Source organism: Lemur catta, chromosome 1, assembly GCF_020740605.2.
Source record: "Lemur catta isolate mLemCat1 chromosome 1, mLemCat1.pri, whole genome shotgun sequence".
Taxonomy (NCBI): domain Eukaryota; kingdom Metazoa; phylum Chordata; class Mammalia; order Primates; family Lemuridae; genus Lemur; species Lemur catta.
The window spans coordinates 75,479,075-75,501,840 of NC_059128.1; the positions used below are offsets into that span (position 1 = coordinate 75,479,075).

The 22,766-nt window shown below is 46.5% G+C and overlaps 1 protein-coding gene and 1 non-coding gene across 2 annotated transcripts; both read right to left on the reverse strand.

The window, feature by feature from the left end:
• Positions 1-2,247: 2,247 nt before the first annotated feature.
• RMDN3 (regulator of microtubule dynamics 3) lies at positions 2,248-20,804 on the reverse strand. The gene is made up of 13 exons (XM_045534860.1): positions 20,688-20,804; positions 20,140-20,333; positions 18,783-18,975; positions 18,216-18,359; positions 9,963-10,254; positions 9,026-9,128; positions 5,750-5,810; positions 4,177-4,252; positions 3,954-4,031; positions 3,655-3,753; positions 3,335-3,388; positions 3,116-3,196; positions 2,248-2,886 (listed from the first exon to the last, which is right to left on the reverse strand). Exons 2-13 carry the CDS (start codon positions 20,324-20,326, stop codon positions 2,833-2,835), a joined length of 1,422 nt encoding a protein of 473 aa, XP_045390816.1. The 5' UTR covers positions 20,327-20,333; positions 20,688-20,804; the 3' UTR covers positions 2,248-2,832.
• Positions 17,971-18,077, reverse strand: LOC123631063. The gene has a single exon (XR_006732941.1). It is a non-coding gene; the product is annotated as a U6 spliceosomal RNA (small nuclear RNA).
• Positions 20,805-22,766: the final 1,962 nt, after the last annotated feature.

Consider the following 22,766-nt stretch of genomic DNA (forward strand, 5'->3'; position numbering starts at 1 on the left):
TTTAAGATTTGAAAACTGAAAAGGAGGTCCTACATTCAGATGATTGAGTTTATTTGTCCTTCAACTTAATGGAAAATGTTATAAGATACATCATGGCTTTCCTGTGGCCTTTGTTTTTATTCCATAAGTCTCATGTTGGAGAGGTCTGATACTTGCCTGCATTATTTTACTTCAGTGGTTTGAAATATTTCTCTTCCTTTCAAACTTCTACTCGAGATAAAGTTTTAACCAACTCTCCAAATTTCAAAGGGCCTCTCACTTAGTATTGGGAGGAAAGGGAGTGAACATCTCTCTTGCTGCCTATGTTGGTCCCACTGTATATAGGGAGATAGGAAGACACAAGTCAATTTAATGTAGCTTTTGTTTTTGTTTTTGTTTTTTTTTTTTTTTTTTTGAGATAGGGTCTCACTCTGTCTGCCAGGCTGGAGTGCAGTGGCATCATCATAGCTCACTGCAACCTTGAACTCCTGGGCTCAAGCAATTCTGCCTCAGCCTCCCAAGTAGCTGGGACTACAGGCCCGCGCTACCAAACCAGGCTAATTTTTCTATTTTTTGTAGAGACAGAATCTAGCCCTTGCTCAAGCTGGTCTCGGACTCCTGAGTTCAAGCAATCCTCCCATCTCTCAGAGTGCTAGGATTACAGGCATGAGCCACTGTGCCGCCTAGCTTTTGTCTTAAAAGTAGCTCTATTCCCTAAATTTAAAGATTAAGAATCAAGGACTGAAATAAAAGTAGCCTTGTCAGTGTCCCTGGAAAGTAGGTACCAAGTGGGTTTACAGGATTCTTTTTTCCTAAGTGTATGTACTTTACCTCATTTCTCCTATTTTTCTTCTGTCAAATTCTAGTGTCTTCACTAGTTAGGACTTCTAATCCAGATCTTACCCAAAGTGCTCAGTTTCTGGTTTTTTTTTTTTTTTTTTTTTAATGTGTATATTTAAGGTATACAACATAATGCTATAAAGGTATATTATACATATTAAAATGGTTACTATAGTGGAATGGTCCTAAGTATCCTATGACACTGATGTTCTTGCAGGAAGAACAGAGTCCTCAGCCTGGTCTGGCTCAGGTGCCATTTCCTTTGAATACTGGTGGTGGTGGTTGGACCCAGCCCCGTTTGACCGTTTGTTTTCGGTACAGAATATTCAGTGTTCTTAAAGACAAATAAGCTTTATTTTTTACTTATTTGAGACAGAGTCTCACTCCGTTGCCCTGAGCAGTGTGCCATGGCATCAGCCTAGCTAACAGCAACCTCAAACTCCTGGGCTAAAGTGATCCTCCTGCCTCAACCTCCCGAGTAGCTGGGACTACAGGCACACACCACATGCCTGGCTAATTTTTATATTTTTAGTAGCGACAGGGTCTTGCTCTTGCTCAGGCTGGTCTTGAACTCCTGAGCTCAAGCAGTCCTCCTGCCTCGGCCTTCCAAAGTGCTAGGATTATAGGCATGAGCCACTGCGCCCAGCTGACAAACCACCTTTAAAACATTTTATTCACACCTTAATCTTTTGGTGGCAGGTCCCTCACCTGAGCTGGCTAGAAAGAAAAACTGCTGCAGCCTTGCTTGAAAACTCTCTCAGCACCACTGTGGAGGACGCCCTCCAGAGCTTTCTAAAGGTATCAGGGGAAGGAGGGATGGATGGCAGCCCAAAATACCAGAGTAACCTTTTCTTCCTGAGGACGTTATTGGAAATCTTAAGGGGAGGAAGCAATTTGTGTTTGCCTGTTCTGTGGGGAAAAGCAGAATCACCTGCAATTTATCAAAACTATAGATTCCCAGGCCCACTGAATCTGGGTTTTAGATCACAAAAACTGTTTTATCCCCAGAATTGAGTTTAGTTGGTCCCCTCTTTGTTTTCATATGACAAAATGAGCCTGGGATGGTATAAAGCCAGTGACAGATAATGGGAGTTAAAGGTTGGCTCTTATAAGATCGGGACACTATTATATAAGGTATTTAAGAGACTTTGACCTAGAAACTCAGTTTTTCTTCTAGGTGGAATTATGGTTTGTGCTGTTGGCCTTGCTTAGTTGCAATGGGCATTACTAAAAATAAGCTCTCTGCCTGTATTTTACATGTAACTAAAATTTCCACAGGAAAGAACATTAACAAAGAGCTTATTCTAAACTAAGTATTTGGTGCCCTTTTTTTCTACCTGTGTAGTAGCCTCTGTAGGAGGAAACAAGTATGGAGGTATCGAGCAAGAATAAAGAGCTGATAACTGAAATAGAGAAAGGAGAATATAATCACTTCCAATCAAATGTGTTTATTTCAAGTTTGTACCAAAATATATTCCAGGCAACTCTTCAGATCATTGTTTTACAGTTTCATAAACCCTATGCCACTCCTGTCATTTCAAGAGCTTCCAGGACACAAAGTCAAGTGGTCCAGCCCAGAAATACAGGTAGAATCCACATGATAGGTGATAAGGCGGCAACATCCGTGGGCTGTTCTGGCCTCTGCTTTTACCCCGTAAGTAGTGATCTTAGGACTGTGTATACATAGGTGTTGAGTATTAGTGAAAAAGATTAGAGTGACAAGTTCTGTGCTTTGTTCCTGTAGTGTTTTGAAGTCCATCCACTTCACCAGCACAGTGCTGCTACTTCATCCTCTCAGCTCTAGCAGCCTTCAGGGCTCCACCATTCTTAACCCTAGGGCAGGTGCTAGACTACTCTTGATTTTTCAAAAATTCACGTAAGGGGGAGAGCAGGCAAGTACTTCCCCAGTTTTAGATTAGGTAAGAGATTAGAATATAGAGTCTAAGGAAGAAAGCCTTGATTTTTTTTTTTCCCCCCTTAAGTAGTGGTGTCATGAAGGCCATTGAAATTTGATTATTCTCCTAAAATCACTTCCAATTCTTCCAGGTCCTGCTGGAAAGCTGAATCCTAGGGAGAGAAAGAGAACAAATCCAGGACTCAAAATTTTTCCCAAACCCACTGGAACCAGAGAAGAGGGGCCCTCTGCTTTCTTCCTGAGCTGTTACAGTCTCTTTGCTCAGGATAGCTTGGAGCCTTCATCCTAGCCTAGAAGGAGGGGTAGACTCTTTCCTAAAAAGGTGACATGATGACTCAATGATGGAACCCAGTATTTAAAAAGCTCTTATAGATGTATTACCTCCTTAGTGACATTTGGCAGTTCCAGGGCCAACTTCATCCACCTTCTAGCTTCAGAGTTATTCTCTAGTTCTCTGTAGCACTGAGAAGAGACAACAGTGAAAACCTGGGAGAAATATCAGAAACTAGAAGGGCGTGAGTAGGTGTGCTTTCAGGACTTCCAGAAATACTGTCAACATAAACATCTTCATTTTTAAGTAGACAGGTGAGTTGAGTTTACCTTGGAAATATATACCCTTCCTGCTTTGGAAAATCCTGGCTGTAGTTCTTCAGCCTAGAGAAGAAAAGATATTTCAGTAAGAAGTTTGCAAATTCAAGTTGGGCTGAAGTTTATTAGAGATTTCCAGTCTCCACCCTAATGACTGATTGGGTCCAGGAAATAAGTTCTGCAGGTAATTCTGATTTTCCCACAAAACAGGTAAACACAAAATTGCCCCCTATGAGAAATCCCTCCCCTTAGGAATCCGAATAACGTCTTTAGGAAAAACAAGGTTACTCTGATATTTTGGGCTGCCATCCATCCCTCCCTTCCCTGGTAACCTTTAAGAAGCTCTGGAGGGCATCCTCCACAGTGGCACTGAGAGGGTTTTCAAGCAAGGCTGCAGCAGTTTTTTTTTCTAGCCAGCTCAGGTGAGAGACCTGCCACCAAAAAATCTAAAGGTTATCTTTAGGAACACTAAATATTCTGTACTAAAAATAAACAGAGTCAAACAGGGCTGAGTCCAACCACCAAGGTAAGTATTCAAAGGAAATGGCATCTGAGCCAGACCAGGCTAAGGATGCTATTCTTCCTGCAAGAACATCAATGTCATAGGACAAAATCTTGGAATACAGCTCACCTGGTAGCACCACCTGCCAAGAAGAAAGTGAGCCATAGGGTTTTCTGGCTGGAGAGCAATGGCTTTGTCCACATGCTCCTAAGGGGAAAATGTAAGTATAAACTCATATCGGACACGAGAATTGCTAAAGGGAAGAGAGGCAAATACGCCTCTGCAAAGCAAGCTGGGAAGGAGCAGGAAATCGGAATAGGCCAGCACGAGGGAAGGTGGAACCCGTCCTCACCTTGAAGCTAAAGCCACTCTGGATGCGCCTCTGGATGCCCTCATGCTCAGCCAGCTGACCACAAAGCACTGCATACCTAAGGGGAGAAGCAGCAGCAAGCTCAGGGACAAGGGCCAAGTACCATCACTGCAAGGAATGGACGTCCCACCCACAGGCTAGTTGCACTGTCCCCTGCCTCTCCACCAGAGCTGAAAATAAAGTTTTCATCTGTGTGTAATTCCCTGGGGTCCCAATTAGTATTCTTTAACACACAGGCTTATAATTCTCCCCTGTGTTCTAGGTACAAAAAGGCTGGGTTCTTCACAGTAACTCTCCCCCTTACACTTAATATTTAGGAAAGGTCTCCCCTTTCTTATAAAGAATATAGCCACAGGTGTCATAAAATAATCATCAGCATCAAAGTATAAGAGAACTGGGTACATTGTTTGCCAAGTTCCAATGATAGATCTGCATATTCCCAAGGTCAGTAAGTCCCTCTTTTAGTGTCTACTTAGGAGACAAAAAGCAATGTCTTAGTACAGTCAAACTGGGAGGGGATACGCTAGGAATTTCTAATAACTTTGGAACCAACAGAACCAGAGGAAGACAGACCTGTTCCCCTCTACATCCTCGGCACCCGCCAACCCCAACAAACCACCCAGCTTCCCATAGTCTGTCTTCAAAAACAAGGTCTTACTACCCCCACCGCCAAGCACTGTTCCTAGAAGTGCAGTTGACCTTAGATGAGTGTCTAACCAGGCCCAAGTTGCTTTTTCAGATATTTGCTAAATATCTGGGGTATATTTGTATCAGATACTTGCAGAGACTCATTTCCATGTTTAATCCAAATAGCTGTTCCTCAGGAATAGCCAAGAAAGTGTGAGGCCAATTTCCATCTCTGGGAGTCCAGGGAAGCAGTGACCCCCAAGAAAGGGTTACTACAAAGTTTTAGCAACAGATGGAAAAATACAGCCCCTCACATAGGTCACAATCTGTGGGTGGCGATATGGAAGGAACATTTTCACTAAAGCTCTGAGATGCTCGAACCAGGCCCCCAGGGCGTGAGTTGGCCCTGACCCATGCAAGTTGGCAGAAATTTACCTGACATGAGACCACAAAAAGGCCTGATAGTTTTTTTTATAAGCTAATAAATTGACCGCTGAACTCCCTGGGGGTGGGTTCACGTCCACTTTTCCTCATGCGAACCAAGCAAAGAAGCCAAAGCCTACCACCAGCCAGAGATCACAGCTAGGGGAAAGAAGAGCTGATACAAGACAGAGCTGCAAATTATCCCAGCCTCCGTGAGGAGCCAAGAATTCACAAGTTTTGTAACTGGGATGACTCTTACAAGGCTACTTATTTCTCCAAGCCCGTCAGGAAAAAGCTTGTACTTGCCCTTGCCTCACACCCAAGGCACCTCCCAAAGAAAACTTGGCCAACTGGCTGTGGGGAAGGTAAGGCCTGTGGAAACACAAGCCTGAGCTCCCTCTCCTGGTTCCTTTGGCAAATGCCTCTGTGGCCAGAGCAGAGCAAAGGGCTTTCCTCTACTCTGGCCCTTGCTGGCTCTTCCCAGAACCCTGCAGCGTGTTATTACCACTGGTGACATTCAGCACTCTCGTCCCCCTTCTCCAGAGCAGCCTCTGCTTCTTCTTTTCCTGTAAGACAAATGTAGATCCAGAGTTGATGTGGGCTCCCATGCACAATGCACAGGGAGAGCTGTGGGAAGAATGACTGTTTTACCTCTCACCAATCCCTACCCAACTTGTACTCGTTTGGGAATAGTTGTGAACTGGAACAGAATGAAAGGCCACATACAGCTTCTGAGGGATGACTTCTGCTTCACCTCAGGTTCCCCATCTGTGTCATCAGCAGCCCCAGGTACCTTCTTTTTATAATACCCACCTGATGTGCTTGAAGCCAATTTTAACATTTTAAATATAAAAGGACCCGACAACAATCAAAAACTCCCCAAGGGACTTTATTTTGGAGGGTTTTTGATCTGAGGTCTATGGACAGGCTTCAGGATGTCCATGAATCTCAAATTGTGTAAAATTTTAGGCATATGTGCATTTTACTGGAGAGAGGGTTTACAGCTTTGACGAAGTTCTCAGGAAGGATCAATGATTCAAGAGTGGTAATCATAGCTTTAGGCCAAAACTCCTTCACAAGAGCCAAATAGACTGAGGTCTGACCAGAGGTGACTTTTTCTTAGTCTTCCAACAAAGAAATCAAAGCCCAAACACAGGAAACTTATGACAAAGGTCATCCCTTAGAATATCAAGGAGACTGGAGCCTACAGACTGTAAGATGAGGACCATGATGCCTGTGCACTGGAGAAAACAACACACTGCAAAATGGGACTTCTTTGGTTAAAATGAAGAGAACTTGGGAGGGAACGTGGAGAAAACGGAACAAATATAATGCGTTAAGGTGGTAGGCCGGCTAATCCAAAATGCCTCATTTGAGTGATAATGATGGTATTAACGTTTATATGACAAATACATTTTTAAAACAACTGATGCTGTGACAGACTCCATATGCCCCTTTCTCAACAGAAGGACCATATGGCCCCACCAATATGGGACACTACCACTTAGGGCAGTTCTCTCTGCCCCCTTCAAAGCACTGTCACATTAGGAAAGTAACAGCAAAGTATAAGACAACCAGTTCCTGCCAAGCTAGACAGACAGTGGAGTAAATTAAGATATTGCCCGAGATCCCAAAGAATGCCTGCCTCCAGTTTTTAGAGATAGACAAAATGAACTTTAGACCCAGCAAGGATGGTGTTTTTTTGGTTGGTTGGTTTTGAGACAGGGTCTCACTCTGGCTCCCAGGCTAGAGTGCAGTGGCATCATCGTAGCTCACTGCAACCTCAAACTCCTGGGCTCATGCGATCCTACTGCCTCAGCCTCCTGAGTAGCTGAGACTACAGGCATGCGCCACCATGCCCAGCTAATTTTTCCATTTTTTGTAGAGATGGGGTCTCACTCTTGCTCAGGCTGGTCTCAAACTCTTAGCCTCTCAGAGTGGCAGGACTACCAGTGTGAGCCACTGCACCTGGCCCAAGGATAGTTCTTTAAAGGCTACAATCCCAGAGCAGGACCTTCAAAGACATTCCAAAGTCATCTGACCTCCAGCAGCTCAGATGTGCTAAGGGGTGCTAAGCTCAGGAAGCCAGACCAGTCACTGACTGTGGCTGCTCCTCTAACCACTGCCCCCACCTCTACCTTCAGGGTTCATGTTACAAGCACTAATAAGATGATCAATGATCAGAAGCAAAGGAAAGGTTGTTGACACTAAGGGTCCAAAAATCGGTCCAAAAATCAGCCCAAAAGCTGATCAGAATCCTCACCTGAAATTTAGGAGGGAAAGCAGAATGTTTTGAGACGAAGTTCTCAAAAAGGTCTATGTTGCCCGAGCTGGTCTTGAACTCCTGGCCTCAAGCGATCCTCCCACCTCAGCCTCCCAAAGTATTGGCATTACAGGAGTGAGCCACTGCTCCTGGCCTGAGTCCACTGTAGATAATCCACTGAACCACAGACCTGGAAGCCCATTGAAGGTGCCTGACTCAGTGTGTGGCTAGGCAGGACACATCAGTCTCTTTTTTTTTTGAGACAGAGTCTCGCTCTGTTGCCCGGGCTAGAGTGAATGTCGTGGCGTCAGCCTAGCTCACAGCAACCTCAAACTCCTGGGCTTAAGCAATCCTCCTGCCCTCAGCCTCCAGAGTAGCTGGGACTACTGACATGTGCCACCATGCCCGGCTAATGTTTTTTTTATATATATATTTTTTAGTTGGCCAGATAATTTCTTTCTATTTTTTTTTTAGTAGAGATGGGGTCTCGCTCTTGCTCAGGCTGGTCTCGAACTTCTGACCTTGAGCAATCCACCCACCTCGGCCTCCCAGAGTGCTAGGATTACAGGCATGAGCCACCGCGCCCGGCCTCTCTTTTTGAAGCCCTAGAGGATTCTCTGATCTCAAGACAGACAAGGCCAAACCCTGAGCCTGACACAGGTCAGGTGCACCCTACCATCCAGGGTAGACTTACCAAGCAGATCCCAGGGACTTCTAAGCTAGCAGTAATCTCCCAAACTGCTTCTCCTAAGTGCTCATCATACATACTCCACTCACAGTTCTTAGAACACCTGCCCCACAGGCTCCATAAAGGAAACCAGATTCCTAAGCAGCAGCAAAAAACCTCAGGTTAAGGAATGAGGCTTTAGCTCCCTCTTTGTGGTTGGGGACAAGAACAAAGAATGATGCTAATATGACACAACTACTTCTAAAAACATACACATCCCCCTAGCACTCTGGGAGGCGAGGTGGGAGGATCGCTCAAGGTCAGGAGTTCAAGACCAGAACTCCTGAAACAGAAAGAAATTATCTGGACAACTAAAAATATATATAAAAAAATTAGCCAGGCATGGTGGCGCATGCCTGTAGTCCCAGCTACGCGGAAGGCTGAGGCAGAAGGATCGCTTGAGCCCAGGAGTTTGAGGTTGCTGTGAGCGAGGCTGACGCCATGGCACTCTAGCCTGGGCAACAGAGCGAGACTCTGTCTAAAAAAAAAAAAAAAAAAAAAAACGCATCCCAGCCTCAGTTCTTTAAAAATATAAAAACATGCACCTGTGTTATACACCATGATGTACAGATGAGCAAAGACTGTAATCTTTTTTTCTCGAGGAAGACCAAAGATTATCTTCCTTGAGAGGTGGAAGCAACGGTCCTTGGGAGCCAGAGGTTGTCCCTAGCAAGTAGCTGAGCCACAAGAGCCCTGACAGCCGGCATCTTGGTGGTTCCCCCAGGCAGATGGGCCAGCTTCACCCCGAGAATCAGTCAGTCACCTTCCTACCAAGAACTGTCAGCACTTACCATTTAGGGCATATGACTTCTTCTCGCTCACCTCCTCAGTGAGCTCACACATGTCACTGTAAGCCCGGGCCAGGCGCCAGAGAAAGTCTTGCCGGCTTCCATACTGCAGACCAAACAGAAAGGGTCAAGTCCTCTTTTCCCTCAGCCGTGAGGAATGGGGGCCCCGGCCTTCTCCCGACACCGTAGGTTCATATTTCCAAGATAGTATGTTACAGTCGTTGACACTGGGCCAGCCCCTTTGCACAGCGTTCCCCTGCCCACCCCTTCCCACGTGCAGTTAACTGATGACACGTTATCTCTAGCAATAGCTTGCACAATTGCAGCGTGAAGGCATAGCTGGCCTAATACTGCCAGAAGGAAAAGTCAACTCCAAGATGTCATGAGGCACAGCAAGAAAGGTCCGCTGACACATGAAAAAAATGTGAACTTGCCCAAGAAAAGGGAAAATCCTAACTTTTGAGGAGGCACTTATACCTGGGTGAACATAAATTTTGTCAGTGAACCTGAGAAGGGAATTGCGGTTCAGTGACCCACACGGTCGTCACTTGTGATGGAAACTTCCAAGTGAGACAGGCAGGTTGGGCTTGCCTCAAGGGAAACAAAAAAAGAAAAAAAACCCATTCCAGCTCTTTGCACATTTCCCCCTACAAGTGAGAGGTGGGGCTCTTTTTGCAGTATCTCCAGAAGAGGCAGAGACCGCACTCCTCCTCCCCAGAGGGGAAGCAGCTCTGGGGCAAGCAGTTCACTGCTCCCAGGATCCACACTGGGCCTCCTTGGAAGAGGATGTGCAACCTGCGGGCCAGATGCAGAACCAGCCATCTCACCCCCACTTTCCTTCCCGCGTCACCGTGCAGGGTCAGCAACCACATGGACCTTCCTTCATTCCCTGGGGGTCAGGAGCTGAGGGAGGGAGGGAAGCAGGCAGCTGGAGCCTCACCGCCAGCTTATTGTTGAGCAGCAGCTGGAAGCCCTCCCGTTTGCCCTGCTCATCGCCCTGGTGCAGCTCGTCCGCCTGCTGCAGGAGGGGCAGCACATCCTCCAGGCCCAGGGAACCTCCAGCCTCCAGAGCACTGGGTACCAGACCCGATGCTGCCTCCATGTCCACCTCCAGGTCCAGAGAATCCTTTCTCCCCATCTTCACGGTCTCGCAGCTCACTTCATCTTCCGCATCCTCACTCTCCTTGTCAGAGTCTCGCTCGTAGTCAGACTCGGCATTGGCTGTTGTATAACTGGCAAAGAAATGTAAGTGACAGGGTCAATGGAGGGGATTATTCAGCTCTGAGCCTCGAGGGCCTATCCCCCAGCCCCAAAGAGGGACCCTATGTGGCACTGTCCTTCAAAGTACCAATAACAGTCATTTCTACATCTTAAGGGTAGAAATTCGTCTTCAAGGGAAAGCTTCCTAAGGAACTATGGGTTGGGAAAATGATCCAGGAGGGAAAAAGCAGTCAACCAGTTGGAGCCCTGTGGCAGTCAGGGCCAATCTGAGAACCCCCTTGTTTAGCCACCACCAAATCTACCAGAAAATAGAAAAAAAGAAAAAGCCAAGAAAGTTATGTACGAAATGTTGCCAGTAGATCTCTTAGGGCAGATGAATTAAGGGTAATTTTTCTTCTAAATTTTAATAGTATATGATTGCTTCAGTAAGCATATATTCTAAGTAAAAATGTTTAAGATAAAAATCTTAGGATGTAGGTGGAGCTGAGCTCCTGAGCTAGACTGATTACTAGCGTACAGATTTGTCAATTCCTGTTTTATCAGCCAAGGACACCTGCCAGAACCAACATGCGTGCATGCCAGCCTCTGGGGCCATGGGCAGCCACACATACGCACATTTTCTTTCTCAAACTTGTGTCTCTGACCCAAGTCAAGAACCAAACCTAAACCACAACAGGAGTAGTCCCTGAGAACCTTGGGGGTGTAAAGGGAGGTAGTATGGGCACTTTGCAGCTGGAAGCAGGAGAGGAAGAAAATGCAGACAGACCCCTTGGGAAGGTATTTCTGGGCTCCTAGGAAGCCCCAACCCTGATGCACCCACTGAAGAGGAAGCCGAGTTTCTCTTTGATCTTGACTGCCATCAGCGTACTTCCCTAACTGCCAACTGAATCATACAGTAACTGAGCAAGGGAGAAGGTAGGACTTCCAGCAGCCAGGAGCAGACACCAGAGAGCTCTCTAGACTGAGGGAGGGAAAAGCAGGGTCTGTCAGAGCCAGAAGGTCCTGAAACATAGGGAATAGCTTAGGATCATTTAGTGATAAGCCTTCCTCTATCCTGAAATAAAAGATAAGAGCAGGTGCCCTATGGCGGGAGTAAAACAGAGCCAAAGGAGAGATGAGGGAAATGTCTACGAATAAAGTCAATACGAGATAGCCTAAAGTTGGGGTGAATGTCACAGGCAGAAGTGCCATCTTCCTCTTCTAGAAAACCAGAGACAATAAGGGGCAGGGGGACAGGCTCTGGAAGTTACCAAGTGAGCACCCAGACCTGGGGCCCAGTCCATGCTGATTGCGTCCTTATAGAGGAGCTTCAAGTCACATCTAAAAAAGGGACCCCAGGAACATCTACTACAAGAAGGTATTGTAAGGCATTTAAAACCTTCCTGGCTGGGCATGATGGCTCATGCATGTAATCCCAGCACTACGGGAGGCCTAGGTAGGAGGGTTGCTTGAGACCAGCCTGAGCAACATAGTTAGACCTCCTAACTACAAAAAAGTCAGCTGGGTGCAGTGGCATATGCCTGTAGTCCTAGCTACTCTTAAGGCTGAGACAAGAGGATCACCTGAGCCCAAGAGTTTGAAGCTGCAGTAAGCTATGATTGCACCACTGCACTGCAGGCTCCAGAGCAAGATCTTGTCTCAGGGGGAAAGAAAAAAAAAACTCTTCCTAACCTCACCTTGGTTTTTTTTTTGTTTTGTTTTTTTGGAGACAAGGTCTTGCTCTGTTGCCTGGGCTCAGATCATAAGAGCAATAGCGTCATTGTAGCTCACTGCAACCTCAAACTCCAGAGCTCAAGCAATCCTCCTGCTTCAGCCTCCCAAGTAGCTGGGACTACAGGTGCATGGCACCACCACACCCAGCTAATTTTTCTATTTTTTGTAGAGATGATCTCTCACTATGTTCCTCAGGCTGGTCTTGAACTCCTCACCTCAAGCAATCCTCCTGCCTCAGCCTCCCTAAAGTACTAGGATTACAGGCGTGAGCCACTGCACCGAGTCTCACTTTGTTTTTGTAAAAGGTTATCCAAGTATCTTCCCGTCTTGCAATTTGCATTAGAAACTAGAAATTAAAGGGACAAAGAAAAGTTACACCAGATTTCACAACCAAACTGGGTAGTGATGAACAAGACCACATGGGCAACGGAAAGAAACTCCCAAGTGAACCTGTCCCAAATGAGAAAATCAAACCAGAGTCTACTCTGCCCAGCCAGGCCCAAAGGCAAAATGGGTAAACAGTTTACCTAGAGTGGAAAGTTTGAGTCTCCTTATCTCCCTCTGCTAGAAGAGGGGGAGACCCTCTTTGCTGCTGGGTTGAGCGCTGCCTCAGCCGATGAGTTCCAAACAGGAGTCTCTGTGCCTGCGGCACTCCCACGGAGGGACCACTGCTCCTTTCCCTACTAGAGCACTGGCGTCAGCACAATCTCCCCTGGGCCCTGAGCCAGGAGGACAGTCCTACAATGCTGCCATCCCTCTGGGTCCTAAAGGCCGGAGCTCACAGAGCCAACGAGATGCAGAGGTCAGGAGGGGCCTTGCTGCCACCTACAGAGTGAGAGCTGGCAGAGCCCTTTGAGGCAGGGAGGCTCTGGCGAGGCTGGCACAAAGACGACTTTAATCGTACCTCAGCCTCACTTCAAGGAGCTCTGCCTCACCAGTCTGAAAACCCACCACCTGGCATCAGCCCCATGGACTTCTGGGGGCTCTCAGGAGAGATTAAAATCATGTGCCAGCGCTACGGCATTTACGCATTCTCACACCTTCTGCCTCCCAGACTAGCGACCCAGCCCCTGGAGAAAACCACCCTTCTGCGGCCCTTTCATTTAACATACCCTGAGGCTTTTGCAATCTGCCAAGGGCAAGTGGGGACCTTTGAAAAGGCCCTTTGGACCTGTGCACTCAGAAGGAACACACTGTTCCCACTGTGGGCTGGAGACCCCAGGCTCCCTCTGAGCAAGGAGGCCCACTTAGCCTCCTCTGTTCCACAGTCAATGATCAAGGACGCAGTTACACACACATCCCCTCTTAAGCTTCTTTCAACTCTGCCTAAGCCCATTAGAGGGGCTGAGTGTGAACCATACCAACGTGACCAGGCATATGGGCTCGGGCCCTAAGAGGCTGTCAGTGGGTGGGGAGACAAATGCCCAAGAAGGAGTGAAGAGGAAGATGGTGCAGGCAGTCTCTTAGCTGGGCTCCCTGGGAAGGTTTGCTGGAGGAGCTAGTGTTTTAAGACAAATTGGGTTCTGACAAGAACTCAAGCTGTGTTTGGTACAGTGCCCAGGGAACAAGTCCACAGACAGGCACAATCATTCTGCCTCTGCCACACTCGGTCAATCTCCTGGGAGCTCAAAGTTATTTTATTTTATTTTATTTAGAAGAAAGTGGGAAGATAGTCTTCAGTGAAACAGAGCAGCCCCTGCCTTGCTTTCCTTGCCCCAAGGCCCACATGTTCAAAGCCATTTCAGAGTTTGTGCACTTCTCCCAGAATTCCCCTTTAACCAATACAGCACTGACCGTGGCAAAAAGAATCGTTTGCCATGGCCGCTGCCCTAACTAGCAACCAGCTAAACCAGAGTGTTGCACCACTACTGGCTTTCACAGGCCACAGGATCAGTCACGGGGCTGAGCCTGCTAGAGCTATAATTAAGAAGAACCTAGCTGGGTGTGGTGGCATGTACCTGTAGTCCCAGCTACTCGGGAGGCTGAATTGGGAGGATCAACTGAGCCCAGTTCAAGATTACAGGGAACTATGATGGCGCCACTACACTCCAGACCAGGTGACAGAGTGAGGTCCTGTCTCTAAAAAAAATAAAGAAAAAGAAAGCCACCCTTCCCATCCCAGGTGGCTGGAAGCCCTGCCCTACTACTGTGCCCTAGTGAACCCCAGTGAGCCCCCAACAGTGAAGGAACCACAAGCATTCCTGGTTAACCACTCTGGCTCTCACCAACCCCAGAAGTTTGTACAACTTCTTTAGGTCATTGTTAAGGGCCTTGAGTTCCACATCCTGATCTTGGGCAGAGCTGTGACCTCTCCTGTACCCCATTACAAAGTTCAAATGTCAATTCCCCACCCGAGACACTTGCTTCCTTGGGTTGCAGAGATGCTTTTTAAGTCTCAGTGCCCACTATCAACTACTTCATTCCTCTCTTTTCGATTCAATTGTGTCCAGTATTAATTTCATTTTTGCCCCCTCCTCTAACACAGCCTCTGGAATTGTCTCCTGGCCCAGAGCCATTTAGGTAAATTGAATAGAAAAGGGCAACTTCTGCTAGCCCTGGAGAATACAGGTAACAGGGATCAGACAACCCAGGCAATGGTAGTTACAAATGGAGGGCTAGAGGGTTTCCCCAAGACTCCCCTTGTTTCAATAGGCACCTGAGAAGTAATCAAATCCAGCACTGGTGACCAATGGCAGTGACATGGAACAGGAGAGTACAGCATGTGCTGCATAACAATGTTTCAGTCAAGGATGGACTGCATATAAAATGGCAATCGCATAAGATTATAATGGAGCTGAAAAATTCTTATCGCCTAGTATTTAATATACTTTTTGCCATTATTTTAGAGTATACTCCAACTTATTAAAAAGAAGTTAACTGGGCCGGGTGCGGTGGCTCACGCCTGTAATCCTAGCACTCTGGGAGGCCGAGGCGGGTGGATCGCTCGAGCTCAGGAGTTCAAGACCAGCCTGAGCAAGAGTGAGACCCCGTCTCTACTAAAAATAGAAAGAAATTATCTGGCCAACTAAAATATATATAGAAAAAAAAAATTAGCCGGGCATGGTGGCGCATGCCTGTAGTCCCAGCTACTCGGGAGGCTGAGGCAGTAGGATTACTTAAGCCCAGGAGTCTGAGGTTGCTGTGAGCTAGGCTAATGCCACGGCACTCACTCTAGCCCGGGCAACAGAGTGAGACTCTGTCTCAAAAAAAAAAAAAAAAAAAGTTAACTGTAAAACAGCCTCAGGCAGGTCCTTCAGGAGGTATTCCAGAAGAAGGCATTGTTGTCATAGCAGATGACAGCTTGTGTGTGTGTGTGTGTGTGTGTGTGTGTGTGTGTGTGTGTGTGTGTGTGTGTTGAGACAGAGTCTCTCTTTGTTGCTGGCGCATGAGGGCAGTGGCACAATCATAGCTCACTGCAACCTCAAAGTCCTGGGCTCAAGTGATCCTCCTGAGCATCAGCCTCCTGAGTAGCTGGGGCTATAGGCACACACCACCATGTCCAGCTAATTTTTCTATTTTTGTAGAGATGGGTGTCTATGTTGTTCAGGCCGGTCTCAGGCGATCCTCCTGCCTTGGCCTCCTAAAGTGCTAGGATTAAAGGCATGAGCCACTGTGACCAGCCTACATCTTAGTTTTTAATGAGAAAAGTGTAGAAGGGAAAAAAAGATTAAAAATAGAAAAAAAGCATAGAGAATAAGGATATAAATAAAGGAAATACTTTTGTACACCTACATAATGCGTGTTATTACAAAAGAGTCAAAAAGTTTTTAAAATTTCAAATTTATAAAGTAAAAAAGTTACAGTGAGCAGTGGCTCACGCCTGTAATCCTAGCACTGTGGAAGGCCGAGGCAGGAGGATCACCTGAGGTCAGGAGTTTGAGACTAGTCTGAACAAGAGTGAGACCCCATCTCTACTAAAAATAGAAAATTATCTGGACAACTAAAAATGTATATAAAAAAAAATTAGCCAGGTATAGTGGCGCATGCCTGTAGTCCCAACTACTCGGGAGGCTGAGGTAGAAGGATTGCTTAAGCCCAAGAGTTTGACCTTGCTGTGAGCTAGGCTGACACCACGACACTCTAGCCCAGGCAACAAAGCAAGACTCTGTCTCCAAAAAAAAAAGTTACAGTAAAGCTAAGGTTTATTACTGAAGAAAAATATTTTTATGAATTTAGTGTAGCCTAAGTGTACAGCAGTGTACAAGTAATCTAGGCCTTCATATTCACTCACCACTCACTCACACAGAGCAACTTCCAGTCCTACAAGCTCCATCGGTGGTAAGTGCCTTATACAAGTGTACCATTTTTTAATTTTTATTTTTTGTAGTAACAGGGTCTATGTTGCCCAAGCTGGCCTCAAACTCTTGGACTCAAGCAATCCTCAGCCTCCCAAGTAGTGCTACCACACCCAGCTCATTTTTTTAATCTTTTATACGGTAACTTTTGTAAGTTTAGATATACAAATACTTACCATTGTGGTACAATTGCCTATAGTATTCAGTACAGTAACATGCTGCACAGGTTAGTAGTCTAGGAGCAATAGGCTAGACCATGTAGCCTAGGTATGTAGTAGTCTATCCCACTGAGGTGTGTGTAAGTACACTCTATGATGTTCGCCCGACAACAAAATCACCTAACGACACATTTCTCAGAATGTATCCCTGTTAAGCAACACATGACTATAACATAATTCTTAATTTTCTTAGAAAACCAAACAAAGAGAAGCAAGAGAACACAATAGCCCAAACAAGTAAACAAGGCTGCAGTTAACTGAGTAAGATGTCCTGAACAAACTGTATCGCTATGTCTCAGGCCCTCCCTGGGCAGTGAGCTGCGGCAGCTTAGTCAAAGGGAAGAACTCCAAAGGGCTACCTGCTACATATCTTCCTGCAAAAGCCCTCACATCCCCTGATGACCAAGCTATGCCTCGGATCATAGACCCTCACACCCCTGCAGACGAGCCCAGCTGTCAGAATGGGACTCAGTGTCAGACAGGCTAAGTCTGCACTGGATCACTGTACAACCCTGGTCTGGGCATCAAATCCCACTAAGCTTCAAGTTCTCCACCTGAGAAACAGAAGAGCAGTATCCACGTCACAGGGTTAAGTGAGGAAATAGCCCTAAAGTGCTTAGCATGGTGTACATCAGAAGGAAAGACTAAATGGTAGGTAGTGTTATAAGGTGTTTCAGCTAAAGAGGAACAATCCTCAATGATTATCTTTGAAAAAATCCCTGGCTGATTTTTACTTGTTTCCACGTGCATGTTTATAGCTAATTCCTCTGACCCGGCATACCTTGGCTGTTCTCTGCACCAACTTTTTTTCTGAGGAGAAAGAAAGGTTGGGCAAGGAGAGATTAGCCTTTGTATCTCATGCTGGATGACGACAGCTAGCAGCAGACAAGGGCAGATACTGCCATTAACAGCATCAGACTCTGTCCTTGGGACCAAAGTTTCAAAGTGGTGCTAGTGATTTAAAATCAAAAAGCACTCAGCCTGACCAAACTTGGAGACAGCTGTCCACCACACTCTTCCTGCTGCCTCACCTCACAGAAAGCCCTATCGTCAGGACTGCTGGGCCACTAAGAACTCAGCATGGTCACCTCTCACTTGTAAATATGCAAGGGAGCAGGAGCAGGGCTTTCCTGCGGGAAGAGGGTGATTCACAGAGGGTGAGCCCACTTCCCACTTAGAGATCTCTGTATACCCATCTCAGCCACTCAAGGAAAGGAACAAAGTCATGAAACAATGCTTATAAAGTCCTTGTGATAACACAGGAAAATGCCCAAGCTAATAAAAACATATAATAACTATGTAAAAATATTTTCAGAAGAAAATAACAGAGGCAAATAATAGCCACTGTTAATTCCATTTGTCAGAATGGCATAAATTGAGGGTTTTTTTGGTTTCAAATGTTCTGTATTTATTTATTTATTTATTTATTTATTTTTGCTGCTTTATACCTTTTCTTTATTTGGATATTACTAAAACAACAACTTTTAATGATTGTTTTGAAAAAAATATGGAACGCTTCACGAATTTGCGTGTCATCCTTGCGCAGGGGCCATGCTAATCTTCTCTGTATCGTTCCAATTTTAGTATATGTGCTGCCGAAGCGAGCACTCTGTATTTATTTATACCTTACACCTTGTTCCAAAAATTATTTACAGCAGCTTGGTTTGAATTTTCCATGGATAAATAATACTTTTACAAAACACAACCTGGCTGCAGCCACAGCTGCCTCCAGGAGAGACAACTCACCCCCCTTCGCTCTCAGCATCTGTGAACGTGGCTCCCGAGGAGGCCGTGAAGTAGACAGAGCTGGAGCCAGTGGAGTCGCTCCTCTCCCGGGCAAACGGGAACCTTCGCCGCCGAGCTACTCTTTGGTTCTCTTCCATGTGAGATCTGGAAAGCAGGCCCCATTCCAGAGGGTACCATCAGGCTCCGTCCAGCCTGTCTTTCCCCTTACTCTGGGGGAGCTTCTTACTTGGCCCTTCATTAAAGGGCCAAGAGCAGAGAAAATCCCGGGTCTCTACCCTTAGGAGGTCAAGAAGAGCAGCTCCCTGAGCCCAGACTACATAGGCGCAGACTAGATTAGGCAGAACAAAGTTTCAGCTGCTACAGACCATGGGCCCAGAAGCAGCAAGGAGCTCACACAAGGCCAGGTACCAAACGTACAGCTTCCCCCCAAGTTAGGTTTGAAGCTATAAAACTGGTTTCTTTGAGACGGACATCAAAGGCCAGAACATACTTCAGCTGAGAAAGCTGTAAGGGCAGGGAAAAGTTGAGGATGGGGGGCAATGCAGGAGAGGAGGCTGCATTACTCACCGGACCTCCCCAACAATCTCCCCAGCAAGCCCTTGCAGGCTACGCCTCAGCTCTTCCACTTCCCGCCGCAGTGCCACAAGACTGGTCAGCACAAAGTCCAGGCGGTCCAGCACCTTCTCCTGCCCTTCCTGTGGAAGGCTGGGCAGCACCGCAGCATCTCCAGCCTCACCTGGGACGGCCCGCAACAGCATCACTGAGGGAAGGGGAACAGGAGACAGTGACACCCACGGGATTATGAGGAGGAAAAGATCTTGCGCCTAGAATTCAAGAACACTTGCTTCTCAATGGAGTTCAATTTACAGAGAAGACCCTTGAGGCTCAGATAGCATATGTTCACAGCTAAGTCGTGGTAACAAGCTCCAAGTAACTACCCAGAAAAATGTTCCAGAATATAGAGTAGGAAAGATCCCTGGGCATGTGGCCACTTTCTCCCAACCTCAGGAGAAGAAATACTGCTAAGACATTACAAACAAATTAACAAAACACAAGAAAAGGGAAGGAATGACAAGCATACCTGCAATACTAGGTTACCACCAGATTATAAAATGCTGACAAATCAGTTGCAATCTAAGGTGATAACTATTTGAAAACTCTTCCAAAACAAACTTTTCCAAACCATCTAACATTGGCAATCAGAGAAAACACTCATTTCCAATTAACATAGGGGTGAGATAATCTAACCACTCCCCTAATCACACAAAGATGAGAGGAGTGGTTTGAATTAGCCCTAAATGCTTTGCTCAAAGGCATTCACCTGAAAGTTTTGCAAAACTGAAAGTACTACCCATTTCAACTGTGGCTGGCTTCCAGTCACACTAAGCTTCAGCTGAAGTATTCTCCTAGCCCCATGCTGTGGAAAGTCTACTGGGCCAGGTGCCCAGGCCCAACCTTGCCACTTACTCTGTGACAATCTCAGGAAAGTTACACAATCTTTTTGAATCTCAGTTTCCTCATAAGAAGGATAATAAAACTTGGATTAAATAGTCTCCAAGTTCCTTCAAGTTCTAAGTCACAATATGTAAACCTCATGACTTTTAATCCCTGCAAGATTATTATTCCTTTGGTCTTCTTTTGGATTTTTCTTCTATTTATTATACACCTCACCCAAGACTAAGAAAGTGCCTTTAATACACATATAGCACTACTGTAGCCAGAACTAAAAGTGAAAGCTAAATAGTCTTCACAATTTCCTGGAAATATAGGGAAAGAGTACAGAAAACGAAGACTTCCTTTTCAATAAGTTTTCCAAAAAAGTGAAGCCCTCGGGCACCCCCCTCCCACAGGCTCTACCAAAAGCAGTCCGGACCCCAGACCCATTAGTGGGCAGTGACCGCGGTCTGAGGAGAGGGACTCCTACCCTGGCGTCCGGGCTCTGAAGTCTGCGTGTAGTCCAGGGAGTTGGGCAAGCTCTGGCTCCGACCATGGCGCTGGGTCCGTTTCCATCGCTGGCTGTAAAGGACGCACAGGAATCCAAGGCCAGCGGCGGTGCCCAGCAGCAGTCCCAGACCCGCACGGGCACCGCCCAGGGCCCCCAGTCTAGACATGCTGCACCTGTAGCCCGCGTAAGCCACCGCGGGCGAGCGGGGGGAGATTCATGAGCCTGGTAAACTCACCCCGCAAGGCCGAACCCTGCCTAGACCCTGACTACGCTCACCCCAATGTGGACCCTAGGAATTCCTCCAGCCCCCTGGGCCTGACTACCTCGTCTCTCACCCAGCCTGGACGTAGCCTCTCCTCCAGCACACTCCCGACCCGGTTCACTGAGTCCAGTTTCTGAGCCTTCAGCCCCCACCTCAGCCTCACCACACCGCAGACAACAAACCCGCCACCCTCCTGCAAACTCCTGGCCTCCCCCGTGTCCCCGAAGGCGCTCTGGCCTGGCAGGGGAGCAACCCAGATCCTTACCCGGCCGCCAGCCACCATGGCAGCAGACGCCGCAGCCTGTCAATAACCGTGACGTCAGTCAGACGGCGCCGCGGGCTCCGCGCACCGCAGGAAGGCGCAGTGAGATGACCACACAGGCTCCGCCTCCGGCCCCTGCTGTCCTCGCTGGGCGGGGCCGCGGGTGCGCCGGAGGGGCGGAGCCAGTAGTGAGCGGGAAAGGGGAACCCGGAAGCCGGGAGAAGGGAGGGAAAAAGGCAGGCCAGCTGGTAGGTTTCTTGGGCTGGACACTCGAGCTGTAATCCCCACCTCTCAGGTCTGGACAGCTGAGATTCCATTTCCCTCCAGTCACACCAGCTTACTTGCTGCTCCTAGAATAGACTCAGCATACTCACGCCTTCTACTTCGCTTGACCCCTTCTCTACCAGGAAAACCACCTTTCCTTGACACTGTCATGGCTCAGACTTCTTTCATTTCAGCTTAATTTAATCGTTTACAGGTGTTTTACTCAAACCATGTACTAAGCCCCAACGATAGCGCCTTTGAAAATAGCGCTAAGATCGAATGAGAACAGATAAATTATTGCTTACCCACAAGAGGTCCCCCGATTCCCCAGGGCCAGCATCTGCCAGATGACACTTAAGTTATAGCTGCACACCCAGCACTAAAAAATCTTAAACCTAACTTTCTCGTTTCTACATTAACCAGGGACAGGTTAATATAAACTTTTTCTATTCCAGAATGGATAGAATCTTTGAAATTTATTTATCTGATGATAATGTTTTTTAACATTTGATTGAGAACCATTTCAGGTTTTGTTTAATTTGTTTTGTCTGTGTTGATCAGTTTTTGTGTCCACTAGTGACCCATAGATTCTTTTATAAGTCCATTTTACTGTTGTGATTTTGTGCAAATTCTTGTATTTCTGGAAACTAAGGAGACTATGATTTTATGGACTATGATTCTAATTTTATTGTCATTTTTTTTTTTTTTGAGTCAGGGTCTCACTCTGTTGCCCAGGCCGGAGTAGAGTGGCATCATCTTAGCTCACTACAACCTCAAACTCCTGGGCTCAAGCGATGCTCCTTCCTCGGCCTCCCAAGTGGCTGGGACTACAGGTAGACGCCACCACACCCGGATAATTTTTAAAATTTTTTGTAGAAATGGTATCTCATTATGTTGCTCAGGCTGGTCTGGAACTCCTGGCCTCTAGTGATCATCCTGCTTCGGCCTCTCATAGGGCTGGGATTACAGGTGTGAGCCACTCCTTCTGGCCTAACATTTCTTAAGAGTTAAAATTTAGTTTAGTGACAGCTGAAATACCTAGGCCTGTCCTCCCAAAACACTTGACTAGGTCTTATATTTATTTACCTTTTAATTGTGAGATATTTTACACATATAAGAATACATTTAGGCCGGGTGTGGTGGCTCACGCCTGTAATCCTAGCACTCTGGGAGGCCGAGGCGGGTGGATTGCTCAAGGTCAGGAGTTCGAGACCAGCCTGAGCAAGAGCGAGACCCCGTCTCTACTAAAAATAGAAAGAAGTTATATGGACAGCTAAAAATATATATAGAAAAACATTAGCCGGGCATGGTGGCACATGCCTGTAGTCCCAGCTACTCAGGAGGCTGAGGCAGAAGGATTGCTTGAGCCCAGGAGTTTGAGATTGCTGTGAGCTAGGCTGACGCCACAGCACTCTAGCCAGGGTGACAGAGCGAGACTCTGTCTCAAAAAAATAAAAAAACAACATTTAATGTATATGTGCATTGTAAAGAAGCACTGTAGGTGCATTGAGGTACCTACCACAGTTTAAGGAATAGAACTTCGCCAATACCTCCTATTCATTTTTTTTACTTTTTATTTTTATTTTTTATTTTTGGCGACCCAGATGGGACTGGAAACTCCTACTCATTTTTAAAGATTCAGTTCAATTAGTCCCTTTTGAGATACATTAAGGGATTAACTATGATTGTTTTGGTGGTGAGAAAAGAGTGTTTTTAATATCTTTTTCCAGTATTTTTCTCACTTTTCTGTAATAAATATGCATCACTTATGTAATAAAAAATATTAACTTTATTTCTGAGGAAATAAAAGCTCATTTC